Source organism: Gorilla gorilla, chromosome 2 (assembly GCF_029281585.2).
Source record: "Gorilla gorilla gorilla isolate KB3781 chromosome 2, NHGRI_mGorGor1-v2.1_pri, whole genome shotgun sequence".
Lineage (NCBI taxonomy): Eukaryota > Metazoa > Chordata > Mammalia > Primates > Hominidae > Gorilla > Gorilla gorilla.
The window spans coordinates 162,493,047-162,514,114 of NC_086017.1; the positions used below are offsets into that span (position 1 = coordinate 162,493,047).

General features: G+C 34.9%; 2 protein-coding genes across 9 annotated transcripts in view; one reads left to right on the forward strand and one right to left on the reverse strand.

The window, feature by feature from the left end:
• Positions 1-21,068, forward strand: part of MED12L (mediator complex subunit 12L) — a 348,784-nt gene that overhangs the window by 252,547 nt on the left and 75,169 nt on the right. For all 7 annotated transcript variants that reach the window (XM_055382979.2, XM_019023183.4, XM_055382977.2 and 4 more), the window contains 4 exons: positions 13,554-13,701; positions 18,296-18,414; positions 19,068-19,211; positions 20,384-20,547. In XM_055382979.2, the coding sequence (XP_055238954.2) occupies positions 13,554-13,701; positions 18,296-18,414; positions 19,068-19,211; positions 20,384-20,547 (575 nt within the window). The remainder of the gene's footprint in view (positions 1-13,553; positions 13,702-18,295; positions 18,415-19,067; positions 19,212-20,383; positions 20,548-21,068) is intronic.
• P2RY12 (purinergic receptor P2Y12) overlaps positions 383-21,068 on the reverse strand; it is a 47,448-nt gene continuing 26,762 nt past the window's right edge. Inside the window, exons 2-3 of one of the 2 annotated variants that reach the window (XM_004037858.4) lie at positions 4,146-4,312; positions 383-2,403 (exon numbers count right to left, since the gene is read on the reverse strand). In XM_004037858.4, coding sequence (XP_004037906.1) covers positions 1,361-2,389 — 1,029 coding nt within the window. In that variant the 5' untranslated portion in view covers positions 2,390-2,403; positions 4,146-4,312 and the 3' untranslated portion in view covers positions 383-1,360. Of the gene's footprint in view, positions 2,404-4,145; positions 4,375-21,068 lie in introns of those variants that run through there. The other variant, XM_055382985.2, reaches the window with a different exon arrangement.

Genomic DNA, 21,068 nt, shown 5'->3' on the forward strand with positions numbered 1-21,068 from the left:
TACAACAATACACCCTTTTATTTCTTCTGGCATTATATTTAGGTATTGATGTCTGTTCCTCCTTCTGTTTGAGAGTCACCTCTGAGGATCATAAAAAATTGAGATAAGTGATGTAAACTTCCACATGTGTTATATGTTTTGTTTATGTCAAAATAGCAAATATGCCTTGTGTAGAATTAGACTGCATGTTATAAGTCTGACCTGTTTTATCATTTACATTTGAACTTATTGAAATGAGAAGTCATCTTCAGAAGAGACTTTGCACAATAACATGTAGTAAAGATGTTGGCATTAATTCTTTCTTAAATGGATTTGATGTAGTTGTATGTGGTATGGTGAGTCGTGGTATCTAATATCTTTGAACAAAGAATTTACAACAAAGAATGATTTAGAGTTTAATGTAAATTTTGTATTTTATACACACCAATACAAACAAGTAATTACAAACAGATCAATCACTTTCCTCTCAGTAGTTATGCTGTGCAACTTTGTAATCATATTTAATTAATTTTTTTCACTAAGGTAAAATGTTCATTAACCTAATTAGCAGCTATTTTCTAGAAGCTAATTAATAAAGGTAAGTGTCAATGATGGTATTATTGAAGTTGTAAAAAATTAGTAAAACTAGTTTCTCTAGAATTAAGGAAATATTTCTATATTTTTTAGTATTAGAATGTCATAAAAGTAAGTAAAGTCTCCTTATTTTAATGACTTCGATATTTCTTCTCTTTATTGTAAAGGTCTTCTTTAAATCTTTATCTTCTAAATAAACATAAAAAATAAGTCCAATCAAATACAGTTTCAATTAGTTTAAATCCCTTAGGTTTTTGCTAATAATGAAAAGTTAATAGTTATTATTCTTTGTGTATCCCACTTACTTAAATTTTTATAAGTATCCCAATAGGTCAGGATTTGGTTAGGGGACTAGGATATATATACATTTTAGCTATCATTTTTGGTAAGAAGATTATATCCAATTGATCGTTCTTCCTTAGTTGATTATGAAAAAATAAAATTGTGAACGATAATGTATTTTAAAAATCACAGTAAATATTATATGATTACTCATTTTGGCAAAACTCTGCAAAACATGAATTCTGTGTAGTTTTGCATGCAGCATGACAATTGGATGTCATTTGTTTTGCTACTAATACAGCTACAGTTTAGATTAGTTTTCTATATTTTAAGATAGCTGTTCATACTGGAAAGGTAAATGAAAATTGCTTTTGTAATCTTCTGTTTCTTAAGAGTCATTATTATTAACTTAGTTGCTTCTTCGTCAGTTAATATTTTTACTTAGCGCTTTGCTTTAACGAATTCTGAACACAAAGAGATTGAAATATTTCCTTAGTTAATTTGTTTACATTGGAGTCTCTTCATTTGGGTCACCACCATCCTGTTCTTTTTTCCTATTGTCCTGGGACAGAGATGTTGCAGAATTGGGGCACTTCAGCATGCTTATCAAGGAATTTCTGAAGGACTTGCAAAGGAAAAAATAGATGAATGGATCCAGGCATGCATTTAAGGAAGTTAACCACAGAGTGCTCTCTTTCACATAGAACAGAGTATTTTCAGCGGTGCAGTCAAAGACATCCCGGGTTTGGCTCAGGGTGTAAGGAATTCGGGCAAAATGGAAAGGAACAAAACAAATAAAGAATACAGCAATGATAATGAAAACTTTGACGTTCACCTTTTTCCTGGGGACTTTACCTACACCCCTCGTTCTTACATATGACCGGTACAGTTCTTTTGTAATGAGTGTATAACATACAATAACAATTAAGAAATTAATCCAGAAAATGACTTGACAGATGTAATTTACTATTTCATGCCAGACTAGACCGAACTCTGATTTAAGGAAAGAGCATTTCTTCACATTCTTGTCTCTCGGCTGCCTGTTGGTCAGAATCATGTTAGGCAAAGAGAGTAAGAACATGAATGCCCAGATGACAACAGAGAGAATCTTAGCCCCCAAGAGATTTTTGGGGTTGGATGTTTTAAATGGCCTGGTGGTCTTCTGGTAGCGATCGATAGTTATCAGTCCCAGGAATGAAATACTGATATACATTGTGAAATAAAATATGACGGAGGTAACTTGACACACAAAAGTTCTCAGTGGTCCTGTTCCCAGTTTGGCATCACTAAGAATTTTGAATGGAAAAGTCAGAATCATGAGAAGATCAGAAATGACTGTGTTCTTAAGAAAAATAATAAAGTTTGATTTACTCCGGATTTGAAAGAAAATCCTCATTGCCAGGCCATTTGTGATAAGTCCAACAAAAAACAGGACAGTGTAGAGCAGTGGGAAGAGGACCTGGGTGATTTTGTAGTCTCTGGTGCACAGACTGGTGTTCCCAGGCGCAGAGGTGAGGTTGTCGACGGCTTGCATTTCTTGTTGGTTACCTAGAGAACAAAAGAGAGGATGGTTATTTTCAGCCTAAGGTAGTTATTATTGCTGTTATCTCTATGTGTAACTTTTTTGGACACAGCCTCCTCTAAAAGTTGAGGTTTCTCATCTTCATTGTAGTAGTTAGTATGAACACAGAAAACTGAATCCCAAAATATTTCATTGCAGCAAATATTGCATCTCTGCTGAAGAGAAATGATCTGAAGTATAATATGTGAAGTTATAGATGCTTAGTATTTTTTTATTTGTTGAATGTTTGCCTCTTAAAGCACATTTTGTCTTAGAGCTCACTCATATTTATATGCAAAAGCTAGAAGAGAAATAATGGGGCTGTGCTTTACTCTTCTCTAGCTTCCCCTCCATGCCTTTTAGCTTTTTGGTTTCTATTCACAGTCACTTTTCCCCCCAACGTCCTTATTTCTGAGCTTCTTTTACTGTAGTGCCGTCAAAACAGTTGAGAGAGAAATGATGGATAATTGCCTGTTAGAATCCTAAAGTAATAAAAAGGGGGAAGAAATTGGTGTAAAATTACTCTTGGGAAACTTATTAAATAAAATACTGAATCAGTAAAAAAAAAAAAAAAAAAAAAATGAACCTTTTTTCCTTATATTTGGAAGATATTCCTGCCTCTATATTGCTCACTCATTCAAAGATTGGCCTCACGGAGATTCATTATTCTGCTTCAAATATTTTAACCCATGTGTATCTTATTTCCAACTTTCTTCAGTGTTTTGAAGTTGCTACATACATTTTCTTGAATATCATTCAGTATAAATTTTAAAACAGTAAAAAAAAAATAAGAGTCAGAAATGGCCTGTGTATATATGGTCATGAGTTGGCATTCCTCAAAACAAGGCATACTTTCCAGATTTATGGAGTGTGTAATGGTAGCTAAAATAAAATATAGGTTATTACCACAATAGGCAGCTATAATGAAAACTAACAAGTGACTCGAATATGCTATATGGCATCTACATCTTAGGAATTTGAAATGACATTTGTAATCTTTTTATTTCACCAGAGATAAATGAAATTGATTCTATATAAAATATTCTTAATAATCAGAGATATATTGAAAGTACAAATAACAAATTTTAAAAAATAACTTTCGTGTAAAAGATATTTAGATAAATGAATGTAGCACTTAAATTCCCCAAAATGTGCATGGAATTCCTTTCTGTCCTTAATTATGGAAGGAAAATGATTAAGAATCATGTTGTCACAGTATGGCTTCAATTTTCAACATCTCCTCACCTATTTAGCGCTTTAAAATAATGCTAAACAAAACCTAATGTTTTCCAATACAAGATCACTGATTTTAACCTTTCCTGCTACTGCTGTGTGGTCTTAGTTCATCCCTGACAGTTTTGGAAATTCGACCTAGTGAATATACATTTTGTGTAGTCTGTAAGTTATTTAACAAGTATTCTTGACACTGAGAATTTCAGCTCCCTTTATCTGTATTTAAATCTCATTTTATACTTGAGGCAAAGTAACTAAGACCATTTATATTTTATTTCTATGCTTTGTATAATTTTTCTTAATAAAGAGGCTAATTAACAGTTGTCTCTGACATCATTAATTAGACATCTGTTTTAATTGTAATTTTTATTCCAAATACATGCTTGCATTGATAGTTATTAAGGTTTACAATTTTAAGAGAAACTTGGAAAAAATGTACACACATATCAGAGTGTAAATACATATATTTGTCAAGTACTTGTAGAAATAACGTTACCTGATAACTGTGTTGATTCTGGAGGGTTTGAGTGTATCCAGTAAGTAGTAGTTATTGCAACCTGCAGAGTGGCATCTGGTATTTTCCTTTTAATGTCTTAGTTTAGTTGCCAAACCTCTTTGTGATAGAGGATTTCCTGAGTTTTCATCAGTAAAGTCTTGAGTGCTCTAGAGAGAAATAGAAGGAGAGAGAGAGAGGGCTTCACAATCAGAGATTGTCTTCAAACACTGGACTCAAAGCTATGCAGACACTGAGTTTCTATCTGTCCTCTTTTAGGACTTCTGCTTTTATTTCCCAGGAAATGTGGGATGAGGATGGCTGAGAAGTCGTCTTTTAAAAAGCAATTTAAAATCTTGCGGCTTTTTACTGAAACCTGCTATAGAGTTGATGATTTATAACTTCGAGTTATGGTTATTTTCTATGCAAATGATAAATCCAAGTTGAGATCAAGCCTTCGAAGTCTGCTTCCTGGAGAAGATTTTAAGCTTGCTTTCTTGGGTGGTTAATTTATCTGAAATATATTGTGTACAACACTGGGTGATGTATTTTCTTCTAACAAGTAATTATGTTAACTCAAAATGCGTGCTGGCTAGGGATGTTAAGTCTCTGGCCCTTTGTTTTTTCCTTGGTTAATAATGTCATTATTTTAAACCTGTGTTTGATTAACTCCTTTGTAGGTGAAACAGCTTCCTTCTATTATAAATTAGCAGATTCCAAAATTACATTAGAAAAGTGTGTCGTTCATGCTTTTCTTGAGTAGAATTTAAATATAAACAATTTTTTTTTTTGTTTCTTTACCTAACTTTGAGTTTTTGGGAAAATATAACATTAAATTAAGGCATCCTTGTATCACAATTATTTACAGTTATTTAACTTTGAAACCAGAAGGGCAAAAAATATGTTAGGGGTGAGATTGAAGGGCAAAGTGTTTTGCTGCTTTAACTTTTTTTTTTAAATTTTATTATTATTATACTTTAAGTTTTAGGGTACATGTGCACAATGTGCAGGTTAGTTACATATGTATACATGTCCCATGCTGGTGTGCTGCACCCATTAACTTGTCATCTAGCATTAGGTATATCTCCCAATGCTATCCCTCCCCCCTCCCCCCACCCCACAACAGTCCCCAGAGTGTGATGTTCCCCTTCCTGTGTCCATGTGTTCTCATTGTTCAATTCCCACCTATGAGTGAGAATATGTGGTGTTTGGTTTTTTGTTCTTGCAATAGTTTACTGAGAATGATGATTTCTAATTTCATCCATGTCCTTACAAAGGACATGAACTCATCATTTTTTATGGCTGCATAGTATTCCATGGTGTATATGTGCCACATTTTCTTAATCCAGTCTATCATTGTTGGACATTTGGGTTGGTTCCAAGTCTTTGCTATTATGAATAGTGCCGCAATAAACATACGTGTGCATGTGTCTTTATAGCAGCATGATTTATAGTCCTTTGGGTATATACCCAGTAATGGGATGGCTGGGTCAAATGGTATTTCTAGTTCTAGATCCCTGAGGAATCGCCACACTGACTTCCACAATGGTTGAACTAGTTTACAGTCCCACCAACAGTGTAAAAGTGTTCCTATTTCTCCACATCCTCTCCAACACCTGTGCTGCTTTAACTTTGTGTAAATATTGCTTTGCAGAAACACACCTCCCTGGTGTCTCAAACTGCAGTGTCCTTCTGTTATCAGTGGGAATCATTTGTGTTGGTGCTTTTGCTGTGAACACATGTTTTGGTTATTTCTTCTGCATTTTGAGTATTTGTCTATGTCTTTACATGTTAAATATCTTCATTGGTTTTCATAGTGCGGAGCGGCAGCTCTGCATCACTTGGGAACTTGCTAGAAATGCACATTTTTGGGCACCAATCTAGCTGAGTGAATCAAAAACTCTGGGGTGCCCCACCCTGCATCTGTATTTTAGTAAGCCTTCCATTGATGCTTGGTACACTCAAATGTGAGGACCACTGATTTAAATGGAATAAGAATTTTGTTGCCATTTAGAACTTGAAGCTATTAATATCAGTCACTTCAGACACATAATAATCCCCAAATGTTGGTCATCTTAAAGGGATTAGTTTGATATTAAACTCTTGGAAAGGGTTGTATTGTTATTTTTAAATATGACTATTGTAAACAAATCTTAGCCTTCCTTATTTGTTGGAGTCTCAGAATTTTAAAAAGAGCTTTTATGCTGTATGTACTTCAAATAATAATTGTCAATATTTAATTTCTTACACTGTCATGAATTAACTCACTTTATTAATAATCTCAACTATTCTCTGAAGTATGCATATCATCCTCATTATCTGGATGAGGGGAACTGAAGAGCAGAGCAGTGAAGTTAGATGGAGACCCCATTCTGACCTGTGCTGTCTTGTTAGCCTTAGAATCTGTATTTGTGTATTTCTGTACCTGAGAATCTTCCCTCTCCTCAACCCCTCTCCCACTAAGAGTCCCCAGTAGTGAGAAGTGAATCTTGTGTGGGATGGTTGTACGTCTTTCAATAAAATAAGGACCATACTCTCCTTTACAGCAAATTGTAGATGCTAAAGGATGTTTATGTTGCTTTTTCTAAGACCATCAAATGAAACAAGGCTTATTCAAGAAAATGATGATTATTTTTAACAAATCAATCTGCCATATTACAAATTCAGGATACTTAAGTCATAGTACCTTGTTGAGAATTTATATTTCTAAACCTCTAGAAGGGCTAACAGTAGAGATTTGAGGGATCAAAGAAGGGCTTCAGTTCTTGATCTAAATTAACTTTATTTTTCCTCTGATTTTTAACTCACAACCACATACCTATTTACAAACCACCTCTGATAACATTTTTTCATTGGAGGAAGACTGCCAGTTAGACCACTTAATGCTGAAAGTGACTAAAATCTTTAAGTGAAAAGTATCTCAGTTACAGAAGTATATTTTCATATGAATAGAAGCAGAGCAAGTTATAGATACTTTAATCTCTCATTAGTAAATAATATCAACACATACAGTTTGTAGTTATTTGTGTTAGTGTTGGGAACAGAGCTAACTTTGGTTGGTTTGGTTATTTTGTATAATTGAGATGAGTTAGAAAAATGAACAGAATTTTTACTTTTAAGTGGCTTAATTGGTTTGTTTATTTTACCAAGTCTACTAAAGGTAGTCTGCTCATCTGAAAATGTTTGCTTCAAATGGGATTACTCTGAAACCTGTAGTCTTTTGGAACTGGGCAGGAGGATAGAGATATAATTATGACATTTGATAGCTCTTAGGCTGTTTTAGTTCTAGTGGTCTCTGGTTCTAAATGTGGTCATTTTGACATTAATATTTTGTTTGAGGGTGTGTATTTTAAAGCAGTGCATAGTCATGTCTGCTAGCTTGGCTTTATCCATTGGAATATAGAAATTTAGGTTAGATACCAACAGGTTCCAAAAGTAACGAGTCTTGGGCATTGAAATATTTCGCAAAAATGAATGCCATCTTTTGTGACCTAGTTATCTGACATCCCAGTCTTAAGTGTTCTGCTTGCAAGAAGAGGACTAGTAGATATATAAATATCAGTCATACTGTGGACTATAAGCTGTGTAGAACAAAGATTTAATATACAAATGTAGTTAAATCAGCCTCCTATTTTCTTGATTTACAGAAAATATACTCTGTGTATAGTTACTAATGATTAAAAAAAAACTTGTTAATTTCTTCATTCCTGTAAGTTTCCTCATCCATGTGCACACCCATTCTTCCTCCCAGGCTCGAAGCTTATTCCTGATGGAACATTTATGTGAACTTGTTTTATTCCAAACAAAATAGCATGGTATATTGAAAGATTCAGCTGAAAGAAATAGTGTTTTAAGGCATCTTTTAAGAGTTATTTAATAAGCTAAAAATTTTAACTAAATGCATTTATTGTTTCTAAAGACTGGTTTTTACTGCTTTTCTTAGAGACATGATAGGTTGCTATGTGCAGTTTACTTCCGGATATATACTGGATTTGCATTTGAAGTAGAGCATGCAAAAATTAGGAAGTACTGGGAAGTATGAAGTGCCATATTTTGTTTTGTCAGAAGGACAATTACATCCACTTCATCTGTTTTTATTAGTGTTTGGAAGAAAGGAAGCGCATTCTGAGTGAGATCTTTTTCATTTTTCTTTAAGGACATTAGTAATTTTAAAATTCTATGATAATTGAATCATTGTTGAAATATCAGAAAATGTGAGTAAGGTGAAAGGATAATACACAGCTCTGATCATCTTACCATCATTATGACATCTTTGTCAACACACACACATTCTGGCAAAATTTCTAATCAGTTATTTTAAAGAAATAAAGATGAATTAGAGCAGACCTCAATTCCTTTAACTCCATTTCTTCTTTCTAAGGACATTTGGCTCAAGAGACATATTTTAATTTGCGTAGTACAACAAGCCTGCCAGGGTTTTGGGCATGCATGCTTCTAGTTTCTTCATCTATTAAGTTTCTGTGAGTATGAGATAATATCTGGAGAAAGAAAGTAATTGATCTAAAGGATGAGATTTTTAGAACTTAGTTTACATGGGAGATGACACATTCAATTCAATAGCAGCAGGTGGACTAGGATAAAAGAGGTAGCCAGCCGTCCCCTGTAATAGACTCTCCAGTTGATGCTTTTCCTTGTCCAACAACTGTATCCTTGAGGGAATAAACAAGAGTAATTTTTGGGTGTTTATCTCAGATTATTAATATTACTTACAACTGTGCAACTTGAGGGCGTTTAAACACCAAGTTGAAAGAGCAGAAATCGTTGATACTTTTGAAAATATTTGGTATATTTTATTAGGTTGACTTTATTCTCATTTGTTATAAATTGCTATTTGAAGGCTTCTACGTTTTCTTTCTTTTTTCTTTTTTTTTTGAGACCGAGTTTTGCTCTTGTCACCCAGGCTGGAGTGCAATGGCACGATCTCGGCTCACTGCAACCTCTGCCTCCCAGGTTCAAGCAATTTTCCTGCCTCAGCCTCCCGAGTAGCTGAAATTATAGGCACCTGCCACCACGTCTGGCTAGTTTTTGTATTTTTAGTAGAGATGGAGTTTTCCCATGTTGGCCAGGCTGGTCTCGAACTCCTGACCTCAGGTGATCCTCCGCCTCAGCCTCCCAAAGTGCTGGGATTATAGATGTGAGCCACCATGCCCAGCCTACATTTTCTACTTGTATGAAAAACTGATGTAAACAAATCTTGTAGGCTCTTGAAAAATAGTAGCTTCTAAAATGCCTCTGCCTGTCCTATTTGAAGACTACTATAGTAACACCTATCATGAGTTCCCTGAAAATATTAATGCTAAGAAAGGGATACTGTCTTTACACCCCACATAGAGGTTGAGCAGTGATTCTTTTCCAGCTCACTACGTGCTGCTTTTGCTTTCAGTTTTATCCCCGCATTCTCAACTCATGACTTTGTTCGTCGGCCCAACTCCCTGAGCATATCAAGGCCAAGGCATGATTTGAGCTTCTTAAGTGTCTTCTTCACCTCAAAATGTCTTTTTATTTTCACTAATTTTCTTTTTTTCCGATGGTCAAGTAGAAGGATGTTCCTTTCTTTCTTTCCATATTAATCCAGCTAAGAGGCCATTGTCTCTTATATCCTTTATCATCAGTTATCTGTTCCCCAATCTTGATTTCTATTTGAAAGACAGGTCTGAAACAAGAGTTTTTTGATGATCTTCATAACGCTCTCTTTCCTCTCAAGCTGTTGTTCTTCGTGCCCAACTCCTGGTAAATGTGGGTCACTTCCCTATCTTCACCATTTCATCATCACCTCTTACTTCAACCGCTTGTTTCCTAGCTTTGTGCCCTGCCACTTAGAGAAACTTCTCCTTTGAGGTTCACACATGGTTTGTCAGTAAACAAGAAGTCACATCCATTGTGACTTCTTAACCTCACTGGATGTTGTCAGTGACACTCTTTCTTATGTATCCCCTCCCCTGACTTGTGTGACCCCGAATTATAGTATCTTGTTAATTAAGGAGCATGTATGTGCACCATTTGCTGGCTTATTTCTCCCCTCACCATCTCAGCTCTCTTAGCCCTTCTTCCCTAAACATAATGTGAAGGTTTTGCACCCCTCCCAGGACTTGACATACTGCCCTTATTTCTGAGCTGTCACCTCTGTGTTAGGGCCCATATCAAACCAATTACTGGACATTTACACATTTCTACCTACCCTTCAAATTCCTTGCAATTACATGTAAATTCAAAAGTTCCCTGCTGTTATAATGTATTAATTTTTTTATACATTGTAAATAGATTATTTAATAATAATTACTTGGTAATATAAACAATACTATTTATTAGTATACATTATAAATAATTTTAACTAGTGGATACATCTTGAATTCCAGTGAGATGCACATTTACTCCTTGGGTTCAAAAGCCTGATCCTTTCCTAACTTCTTAGATACCTCTTCATTTTGCTTCTTAGTCTTCATTCCCACCACTAAAACTTAGTTCACCCTACAAACTTTTTTACTCTAGCTTTGTCTGTCACATCTCCCCTTCATTTTTCTCAACACTTAATCATCAGGTAAAGTTTCCTACAAAACTAATTTTTCTCCTTATCTTCATCTCTGCCCTATTACTTTAGCTATATATTTGTTCATTAGTCTGCTTATTTTGTATTTAGTATGTTCAACAAATATTAGATGCTAACTCATTGCCTATTAAGGAGATTATAAAAATGAACAAAACAGACATGGAGTCTTCCACAAAATTTACACACTAATGAGGAAGACAGACATTAAACAAATACCTAGAAAATAAGTGAATTATACTGTAATAAATGCTCCAAGGTCTACTTCCCCTCCTTACTCCTTCTGTGGGGAGGTTTTCAATAAACTGGAGTGACAGAGTGAGGGAACTGATACTGTATTTGTACATAGCATTTCAGCAAGTGAAATCACGGCTATGAGAGTATTTTAGGTGTAAGGACGAGCAACAGCAAAGGGAGGAAGTGCCCTAGAGTCTCGGTGAAATGTTGAGTAAGGCAGTTTGGTATGGGTGTGGGGGATGTGCAGGGGAGGAGTGGAAGTCTAGCATGTGAATTAACGGTAGTGAACACTGTCCATTATACTTCGAAGCATTTTACACGCTTTATCCCAGGTTTTCTCACAAAAACCTTACAAGGAAGGGATGTTACCCATTTTTCAGAGGAAGAATCAGAGGTTTAGAAAGGTTTATTATTCGAGATCATGGATTGGCAAGTGGCACAACCAGTATGCAGTCACAGTTCTCTTACCCCCAAGCTTGGGCTATTATCAGTAAATTTGGGGCCATAGTGATCCTGTGCGACGTGAGGAGCACGTGGCTCTTTCTAGGATGCTTTCCTTCACCACCCCTCTTTGGACTTCTAGGTCTGTAAATACTACTTTGATGACATTGAATCTGTGCTCCTTGCAGACAGGAATCATTCATCCTTGTATTTTTTCAGGGCTCCTAGCGTTTTGTCTTGCCTTAAATAGATATTCTATAAACAGTTACTGAATAACTATGCTACAGTCATCACCCTTCACATGGACATTTACATTAGGACCATTTGATATATGCCTTAACTGAAAACAATTACCAAAGCACGTGACTGGCACTGCCTTCATTTTTCATAATTTTATTAGTGCCCCCCTGTTTCCTTCCTAGGGTTCATATGTACACAAACCACCAGACCAAAAAAAAAAAAAAAAGAAAAGAAAAAAGAAATATATCAGTAATTTTCTGTAGCAACAACGAAAATGGGAAATTAGCAAGCAGCTCAGCTCATTCAGATGCGCAGCCAGCTCTAGGGATCACTGCTTATGTCATTTGTATCCTATGATTAGGAATATCTTTTGAAAATTTGGGAGAGGTACTCAGGATATTAAATAAGAACAGCTTCTAAGAGAAACTCGCTCCTAGCTTCTTTTTTTTTTTTGGAGGCAAATTTGAACACCTGAAACATTAAGAATCATTTGGGGGGTGGGGAATAGATAGATTGGCAGGGCATATAAATGTTTATTTCTTGTAATGTATAATAAAAAAGGAACCAGTGCAATGGGAAGCAGTGGCAAGTGTGTCCCTGAGAAAGACAGACCGACACAAAGACTGAGAGCCAAGTAACAGAATTGGAGAGAGAAAAACAGGCGCTTAGTTTAACGCTACAGAAGCAATATGCTACTTTGTGCAGAGTACACATGTGAAGTACTCCAGGTCAATCAAACATTGGACTTCTCCTAGTCTGAGGTTTTTGTTCTTTGTTGCTGCCACTACTAATTAGGAACACAGTGCAGTTTGTTTTCTCTGTGAGGAATTCTTTTCTCATATAAGCTCCTTAGGATAAGATGGATGCTGTTGGGAAGGGTAAGTGCTTGCCATGGGCAAAAATATACATAGAGTAAGAAAAGGAGGTTTACCAAAGGATAGATTTGGACATTTTCTAAGAAAATGGAAGATTATAAGATCCAAGAGAGAAGTTGCTATAGAAAGATTCAGAGCCAGGCACAAGAGAGGGCACATCTTGTACTCTGTTACTTTGGCTGAGGAATGTGTTCAGTGGTGTGCATATGCTTTCGTTATGCTGTGACTAAATTTCTTTCCCACGTGGGAAAAAAAATGGTGCTTGGATTCACTGTGCTTATGGGGTGGTGGTGGAGAGGTGGTCCAGAAGGGAAGAGTGGTGATGTCAGAACATGTTTGCATTTTCAGCTGTTTGCCTCACACCTAATGACACCTACACGCTTTATTGTTTTGTCTTTTGGAAATAAATATACATGTATCTCACACAGTCATGTTGGAAATAAATGGAATATATATAGTTTTGTAGAGATGAAGTCTTGCTCTTTTCCAGGCTGGTCTTGAACTCCTGTCCTCAAGAGGTCCTCCCACCTTGGCCTCCCAAAGCACTGGGATTACAGACAGGAGCCACTGCACCCTGTCCAGGAATATTTTTTATAAAGGTGTTTGAGGATCCTAGCAAGATATTTTTCCCTAAATGTAAATATTTACTATTGCTATATATAAAACCAGGCTTATGAAGAGATAACATTTTCCTTAAGGGAAAAATATGACTAGACAATATGTTACATGATGTGAAATTAATACCATGTTCAATTTTAAACAATGAAAAGTTTTTCAATAGCCAAAACTTACTTTGTAGGGTACGCCCACATCAAGTGCTTCTATTAAGACTTCAGGTCAGTTGACACTTTTTTTTTTTTTTTATAATGTTAGCAAGTTCCAAACTGGAAAAACAAGGGTGTTGCCAGTGGAGGTTGAGGTGAATTGAAGGGAGGGCGGGATGCCACCACCGCAAGCCAGCATGGAGGTGCTGTGGTCAGTGCATTTCAGGGATATGAAATGCAACCCCACCCCTGCAGACAAGAGTTTCAGAATGCATTTTCTGTTTTTCAGGATGAATCTTCAAGTCATGAATGTAACCAGCGCACAATCCTTCTCTATGGAGTCGGCAAAGAGCGTGATGAAGCAAGGCATCAGCTGAAGAAGATTACCAAAGATATCCTGAAAATTCTAAATAAGAAGAGCACCACAGAGACAGGGGGTAAAGAACCTTAATGCATTTGCTCCCATTGTGTTGCCTTTTGCCTTCCCTCTGAGCACAGTCTTTATCAAAGTGTTCTATGTCACTGTCAACAGAGCGTTTCCCCTCCTGAATGACTCTCACATTGAAATGTGAACAAGCACATTTAAATTTTAAAGCCTTGTTTCCATTTATAGCAACCCTTGTCTTAAAATATTAATACAAGGTATTAATATTAAATATTATTTTATTAAAATATTGTATTCCATAGGTAGGTGTAGGTAATTTATTCTGATTTTTGGTATACTTCTCAAATTTTCTATAGTAGTAATAAATGAAGTACTGAAGAATGAGTTGAAAACCTTTAGTCTGGAAGAGATCCATTTCTCTGTTTCTTTACCATAATTTTCCAAGCTTGTGGTTAGTTTTTTTTCTGCGGCACTCACATTTGCATGTTAATTGAAAATCATGACAGCATATTTGCTCACCTTTTCTTGCATTATTGAGAAAAATTATTGCAGTAGGTAGTGATGGCTACCTATATCTCCAAATGATTTCAAATAAAAGAAAATTTGATCTTTGTTCTATAATGTCTTCTTTAGTTGAAATGCTCTTTCCTCATCCTTTTGACATAGTTTTTACAGTGAAGCTGTGCCTTTATGTTGTATCACCACATTGCATAATTGGAATTTTGTAATTATCCACTTCATGTTTGCCTAATTATTCTTTTCAAGGTTTGTTTATTTCATTAGGCAATCAAATTATTTTAAATATATAATTAGGTATCCTGCTACCACCACTGGTGTTTATTTCTCTAATACTTAAATCATAGAAGGAAAAAGAAAGTTTGTGTTTACTCTATGTAAACAACATTCTTCCTGCACATGGTATAAACCACCTCTAGGAGCCCTACTGTTCTGTAGTACATATACTTTTTTATGGACTCTTCACAGGAGATCCAGTTCTTAGACTTTAGCAGGATAAATTGCTAGAATTTGTCCACCCTAGATCTTTACTAGAGAAAAATACAGATCTTAATAATGCAGATAGGTTCTCTTTCTTCCTAGTCAATCATGGTGCACATGCAGAAACATGGTACAAGAGGCAGTGTGTTTCCATCTGCATATGGCATTCTGGGTATGTGATGTCAGAGGTGATAGTCCTCAGAACACAGTGGGAAAGTTATCCTTCCCGTTATTCCCATCACCTTCCCTAACTCCCTTCCATTCCCAGTTAAGGACTTTGAAATACCTCAGCTCTCTGAGGAAGCAACCAAGAGTTGTGGAAGGGAAATGAAACCTTCTTGTTGATGTGTCATTATTGAGTTTGAAAAAAGAAAGTGCTCTGTCTAAGAAAACTGTTTATCTGTTGTTTTGGTGTTTTCTCTGTCTTAGAGAAAAGAGGAAACAGTTGCATTTAGAAGATTGAATTTAGAAGCCCTGAAACGAGCTAGCAAAGAATATTTAAAACTACTTTTGGTATACTTGGAAATGGGATGGGGGGGAAGTCAGTATTTCCTTCAGGAGGTTCGTAATACATATTTTATCTAACGTATTTTTAGAGGGTCTTTCCAGATCCTATGGAACTTTTTAGAAGGCTTGAGGGGTATGCGAAGGGGAAGGAAGCAATGTGGTATCCTTTTTTGTTGAGCCTACTAACTTCCTTCACAGCTTTTTAATGCCACACTACAGTTTGTCCTGTCTTTGTAGCAGTTCCTCAAATAGGCAATTCTAGCATATGAACTCACAAAGCGAAAAACATTGTTCTGTGCTGCCTTTTGAGAAACAGGTGAGGTATTCCTTATACGAAGTGCTTGGGACCAGAAGGGTTTTGGATTTTGGATATTTTCACATTTTTGAATATTTGCATATATAATGAGAAATCTTGGGGATGAGACCCAAGTCTAAACATGAAACTCATTTATGTTTCATATACACTTTATATACATACCCTGAAGGTAATTTTATTTTTCTCTTGGGGATGCTTAATAAACTGTGTTGTGTGTCTACATTTTGACTGTGACCTGTTACGTGAGATCAAGTATGGAATTTTCTACTTGTGACATTATGTCTGCACTCAAAGTTTCATATTTTGGAGAATTTCAGATTTTGGATTCTCAGAATAGGGATCCTCAACCTTTTTCAGTAAATAGAAACATCATCTGTGGAACCACATTGTTGGGGGGGGATTTTTGACTTTCTTTCATTTTAGATAAAGTTCCTTAACCAGAAAGCTGTTAATTTGGGATGTAGTGAGCTGCTGTATTGTAAATAATCTTAATTTTAAGTCACTAGTTAAAACTTAGTGTAAGCACCAGAAATTAGCTAACTGTACTTCATATTAATGGAAATATGCCCACTTTTTTCAGTAACATGAGTATTGGTAAGGAAAACAGACCTTGTGTTAGCATGTATTTGATTTCTGGGAACACATGAAAATAATATTTTGAGGAACCAACTCATTAGGAGTGTTGTCAGATCAGCCAGGTCTTGCCTAGGGGAATTTATAATATAAAGTTTAAATAACATTTCCAGTTGAATGATCAAAGTTCATTTTTCATTTGCCTTGACCAGTTATCTTTTTTGGTTGTCAATGGTGTATCTTTTGAAAATATTAGTGAAGTTGACTATGACAACCTTTAAGAGGCTAAAGTTTCAGGATTTAAAGATTTTTAAAAAGGAAAATCAAAATTAAGCAACAAAAGAGCAATAATATATTATAAAAGCAAATTAACATAAGAAAGATGAGGAAAAATATATATTGACTATAATGTTACTCATGTAAATATCATTAAAATAAAGTATTTCATTGAGAATCACCACTGATTTCTTACATTTTGCTGTTAAAATGAGTATAAATTGCTAAGAACCAATTACATTCTTTTACATGAAGTTTTAAGAAGTTAGTGATACATAGATAAATGGAGTCCATTAACACAAACAAATAAAAAGGTGCACTTGGGAGTTTTTAGTAGGATCTACTTCTTTAAGTCTGTTGTTATTATTTGTTTTGTCCCAGGAAGAACTGAATCAATACATTAATTTCACTTTTAAGGCATTTTGTGCACAAGACTATTGATGTTAGCTCTTCAGCCTTGGATCAAAGATGTTAGTAAATGAAAAATTCAAAACTTGGTTATTTTAAACATGCTCATGACATGTGAGCAGCTACAGTGAAGGCAAAATTTCATACATAATTTGTACTTTTGAGAATAGACATTGAAAAAATAAGCAGGTTTAGTGAATTTGTTAGTTCCTAATCTTTGCATTATATTTGGTGTTACTGGCCAAAAGTGACACAAGCTTGTAACTTATGTTACCCCAGCACCTTTAAATTCTGATGTACTCTGGCATCAAGGTTTCTTTGTTAGGGAATTAGGAAAGAACCAGCCTTGTGGTGTTTTGTTTTATTTTGTTTTTGACTGTAACCACTAATTGCTTATTGTTGAAAGAGAAGTCTCTTTTATTTTCATGTTATTGTTTAAGACCATTACATTTGCCATTAGCAAAATATTTTTGAGTTCAGTGAAATCTTGTTCATTTCTTGAGTCTTTAATAGAGAAATCTGTAAAGTAACATTTGTTCTCTGAAATTAAACTTTCCTAAAGAAGAGGACAGTGTGAGGAGTAGAACTCTTGTCTTGGTAGCCTTTAACTACTTAGAATCACAGTGCTAGAAATGACATTATCAATCATATATCCAACTTTTCCTTTTTGTTTTTAGATTTGTCTTTGTAAACATAAAATATTAAAGTATTTAAAAGCAGGATTGAATCTAGTTTTGGATCTTATTGTTAGAACAGTTAAGAAGAGTACCCCTAGAATAAGCAATGCTTATTTTTTTTAATTGGAATTTTCTTCAAACCTCTTTATGCTAATTTGATAAACATGTCACTTCTTCATTAATGTGGAGTGATTTAATTTTTTGCCACCATTAAAAAAGGAATCATGTAATTTCTTTTTTAAAAAATATATTAAACTGTGTCAGAAAAGTAACAAGATGAGTCTCCAAAGAAGATGCCAAGCAAGTGTTTGATTAAGTCAAAGTGAGCCCAGGAGATCTCCCCACCTTCATTGTGGATATCATTGTAATTTAAAAGTTGTTTAGTGAGAAATGTTTATAAAGGCACTTTTCATGTTAGCTAAAATCTGGAAACTACTCACTAGAATGGTTAAGTAAATGGTGGTACAGTAACACATTGGAATACTGTAAATAAGTGAGAATTATTAGTTTTTAGAACAAATTAAAATTACCTCAGCAATATGAATCAATCTTAAAAGCATACTGTTGATTGTAAGATGCCAGATGTGGAAAGCATATACTATATGATTTCCTTTGTATATAAAGTTCCAGTGTAGGCAATAGCAATCTAAGTTGTTAGGTGTCAGGATTTTGATCTCCTAGGGAGGGAGACATGCCTAGAGAGGCCTGAGGGAGTTTCTGAGATTCCATTCTGTTACTTTGTATTCAAGTCTTATTGTGTATTTATTTCATTGAAATTCATAGAATTTGTGCACTTTTCTGTATGTATGCTATACTTTAAAAAAAGTATCCATTAAAAATGTCAAGAGCTTCTATTAAATGGAAAATAATGGATCTGCTTTATGTTTATGTAGTTGGGGACGAAGGACAAAAAGCCAGGAAGAACAAACAGGAGACATTTCCAACACTGGAGACTGTGTTCACTAAACTCCAGCTCCTTTCATATTTTGATCAACATCAAGTGACATCTCAGGTAGCCATTTAAAGCTGTTTATTATGCATTTGCAGTATTCTAATTTCCTTAAAAATTTTTTTCATGCAGTATATTTTCTCAGCCTTAATGGTTTTAGACATATATTTTATAAACATACTTGGAAGTATCTCAGACTAGTGAGTAGTTCTTTTAAGTGTCAGGTTGCCTTCCACGAAGGATTAATTTTTATTATGTACTTTTTTTGTCCTTATGATAATAATCAGTGACATATAAAGTAATAGCTAATGAAATAGTTAGGTTATTAGAGTTTGGTCCTATATTGCAATTGATGAGAAATCTGTTGATGATTGAAATAAAATACTACGAAATTGAGAAGAAAACACATCTGTTTTGCTTTACAAATCCATTGATATTCAAATGGTTGTGTCTAAAAATTAATATTTGTAGTTCTACCATTAGAATACTTAAGATTTAGGTCTGAATGACAACTTTTTGTATTTTTTAAAATTGTAGTTATGAAGAAATCATTTTCTTTGTACATAGTTTTATAGTTTCTATAGAAACATGTTTTGACTTTTGTCAAAGTAGAATCATGTATAGATTCAACTGTCTTAAAGACTAAAAATGATTTATCTTAGTAAAAGATTATTTGGAATATTGATCTTACAATATTTTTGCTTTTGTTTGCACAGATTTCTAACAATGTGCTAGAACAAATCACAAGCTTTGCGTCAGGAACATCCTATCATCTCCCTTTGGCTCACCACATTCAGCTCATCTTTGATCTCATGGAGCCAGCACTGAACATCAACGGACTAATTGACTTCGCAATACAGGTGTCAAAGAGACCATGTTTCTCTTACTTTTAGGAAAGCAAATCCACCAGGCATTGTGCGATTTAAAGTGAGCCAATTAGCTGGGCACAGTGGCTTGTGCTTGTAATCCCGGCATTTTGGGAGGCCGAGGTAGGAGGATTGCTTGAATCTAGGAGTTTTAGACCAGCCTGGGCAACTTAGTGAGACCCCCATCTCCACAAAAAAATTTAAAAATTAGCTGGTTGCATGCCTGTAGTCCCAGCTACTTGGGAGGCTAAGGCAGGAGACTCACTTAAGCCCAGGAGGTCAAGGATGCAATAAGCCATGATCATACAACTGCACTCAAGCCTGTGGGACAGTGCAAGGCCCTGTCTCAAAAATAAATAAATAAATAAAATTTAAAAAATAAAAATCAATGAACCAATTGCTGTGCATTAACATTATTTTAGGGACATAGTACAATTTTGAATAATTTAGACATTGTGAATTAACAGTCTTAAACTAACATTTTATTTAAAGTTGTGTTCATAGTTTTCAATTAAATAATTATCATTGGTGCCAAAATATATACCATTTAAAAATGTGAGAGTTTTGAGTGTTTCTTCTGTTTTTTGTTGTTGTTGTTGTTTTTCTTTTGGTCTTTGTTATTTTGCCGAAGCAAAGATGAAAGTTTATTTGCTCTTTATAATAGAGCATGTTTTAGGTTAAGAGCCAGAACAAACCTTATAATTTGATTTGCCCCACTGTGTTATTTCTTATGCACATTTGAGTTCATTATTTACTTCTGTTATTAGCAAACAGAAATAAGACTTGATTTCCTTTGTTTATTTTATAGGAGATATTAACTTTGTTAAGGAAAAGAAAAGCCAAATAACTTTCATTTTATTAAAAAGACAAAGGGGCGAAAAGTGAGGGTTGGGGTTTTCTAAAATTATACAGTCCAGGACCTTGCACTGCCATAAAGTTTCAGTACCTTATTTCAGCACTGGGTACTTCCTAATTGTATACATCCTGATGTCTAGACAGAAGAACAACTCTATAAATTGGAAAAGGATTAAAAATTTTAAAAAAGTTAAATTCAGGAAATGTATTTGTAGTGTAATGACTCAGTATATCTATGGTTTATAAAAATAAATGTTTTCTCTATTTGTTTTGGCACCTACATGTTTATTCAGTCTTTTCTCCTGTTACAGTTACTAAATGAACTGAGTGTTGTGGAAGCTGAACTGCTCCTAAAATCCTCCAGCCTGGCAGGAAGTTATACAACAGGACTGTGTGTCTGCATCGTGGCTGTTCTCAGGCGCTATCACAGTTGTCTGATCTTGAATCCTGATCAGACAGCCCAGGTGTTTGAAGGGTTGGTATATAGCATGTCATTGTTGTTTTTCCAATCTCAGAATGTATAACTAGTGATGAAATATTATAGTGGTTTTAAAAGAAAAATAGTACTGATACCTGTTTTAATTAAAACATGGTTAAAGAACACTCTTGCCAGAAAACATTGATCAAAAAGGTCTAAGCATGTAAAGTATGTTCTTTCTAATAATGTGTGATTCCTTCGTCCCTTCCTCCTTGCCTTTCTTCCCTCTCCCTGGTTTCTAAGTACAAAGCTAGTCATTTATAGCACTCTACGGTTAATGTTGGTCAGCATCCTGGCATATTATGAATAGTGAATGCTGTAACTTCTTTATTCATGTAATTTCAGTTTATGTTTGCAGACTCAACATCAAATAAGCTTTGCATACATTATCATCTTAGAAATTTGGTTCTTCAATTGCATTTCTTTGATTAAAGATATCTTTTGATAAGAATTAACCTAGAACAAATTACTTCATTTTCAGTTGTAGGCTGGGGCTTACTCTACTAGTGAAGTTGAGC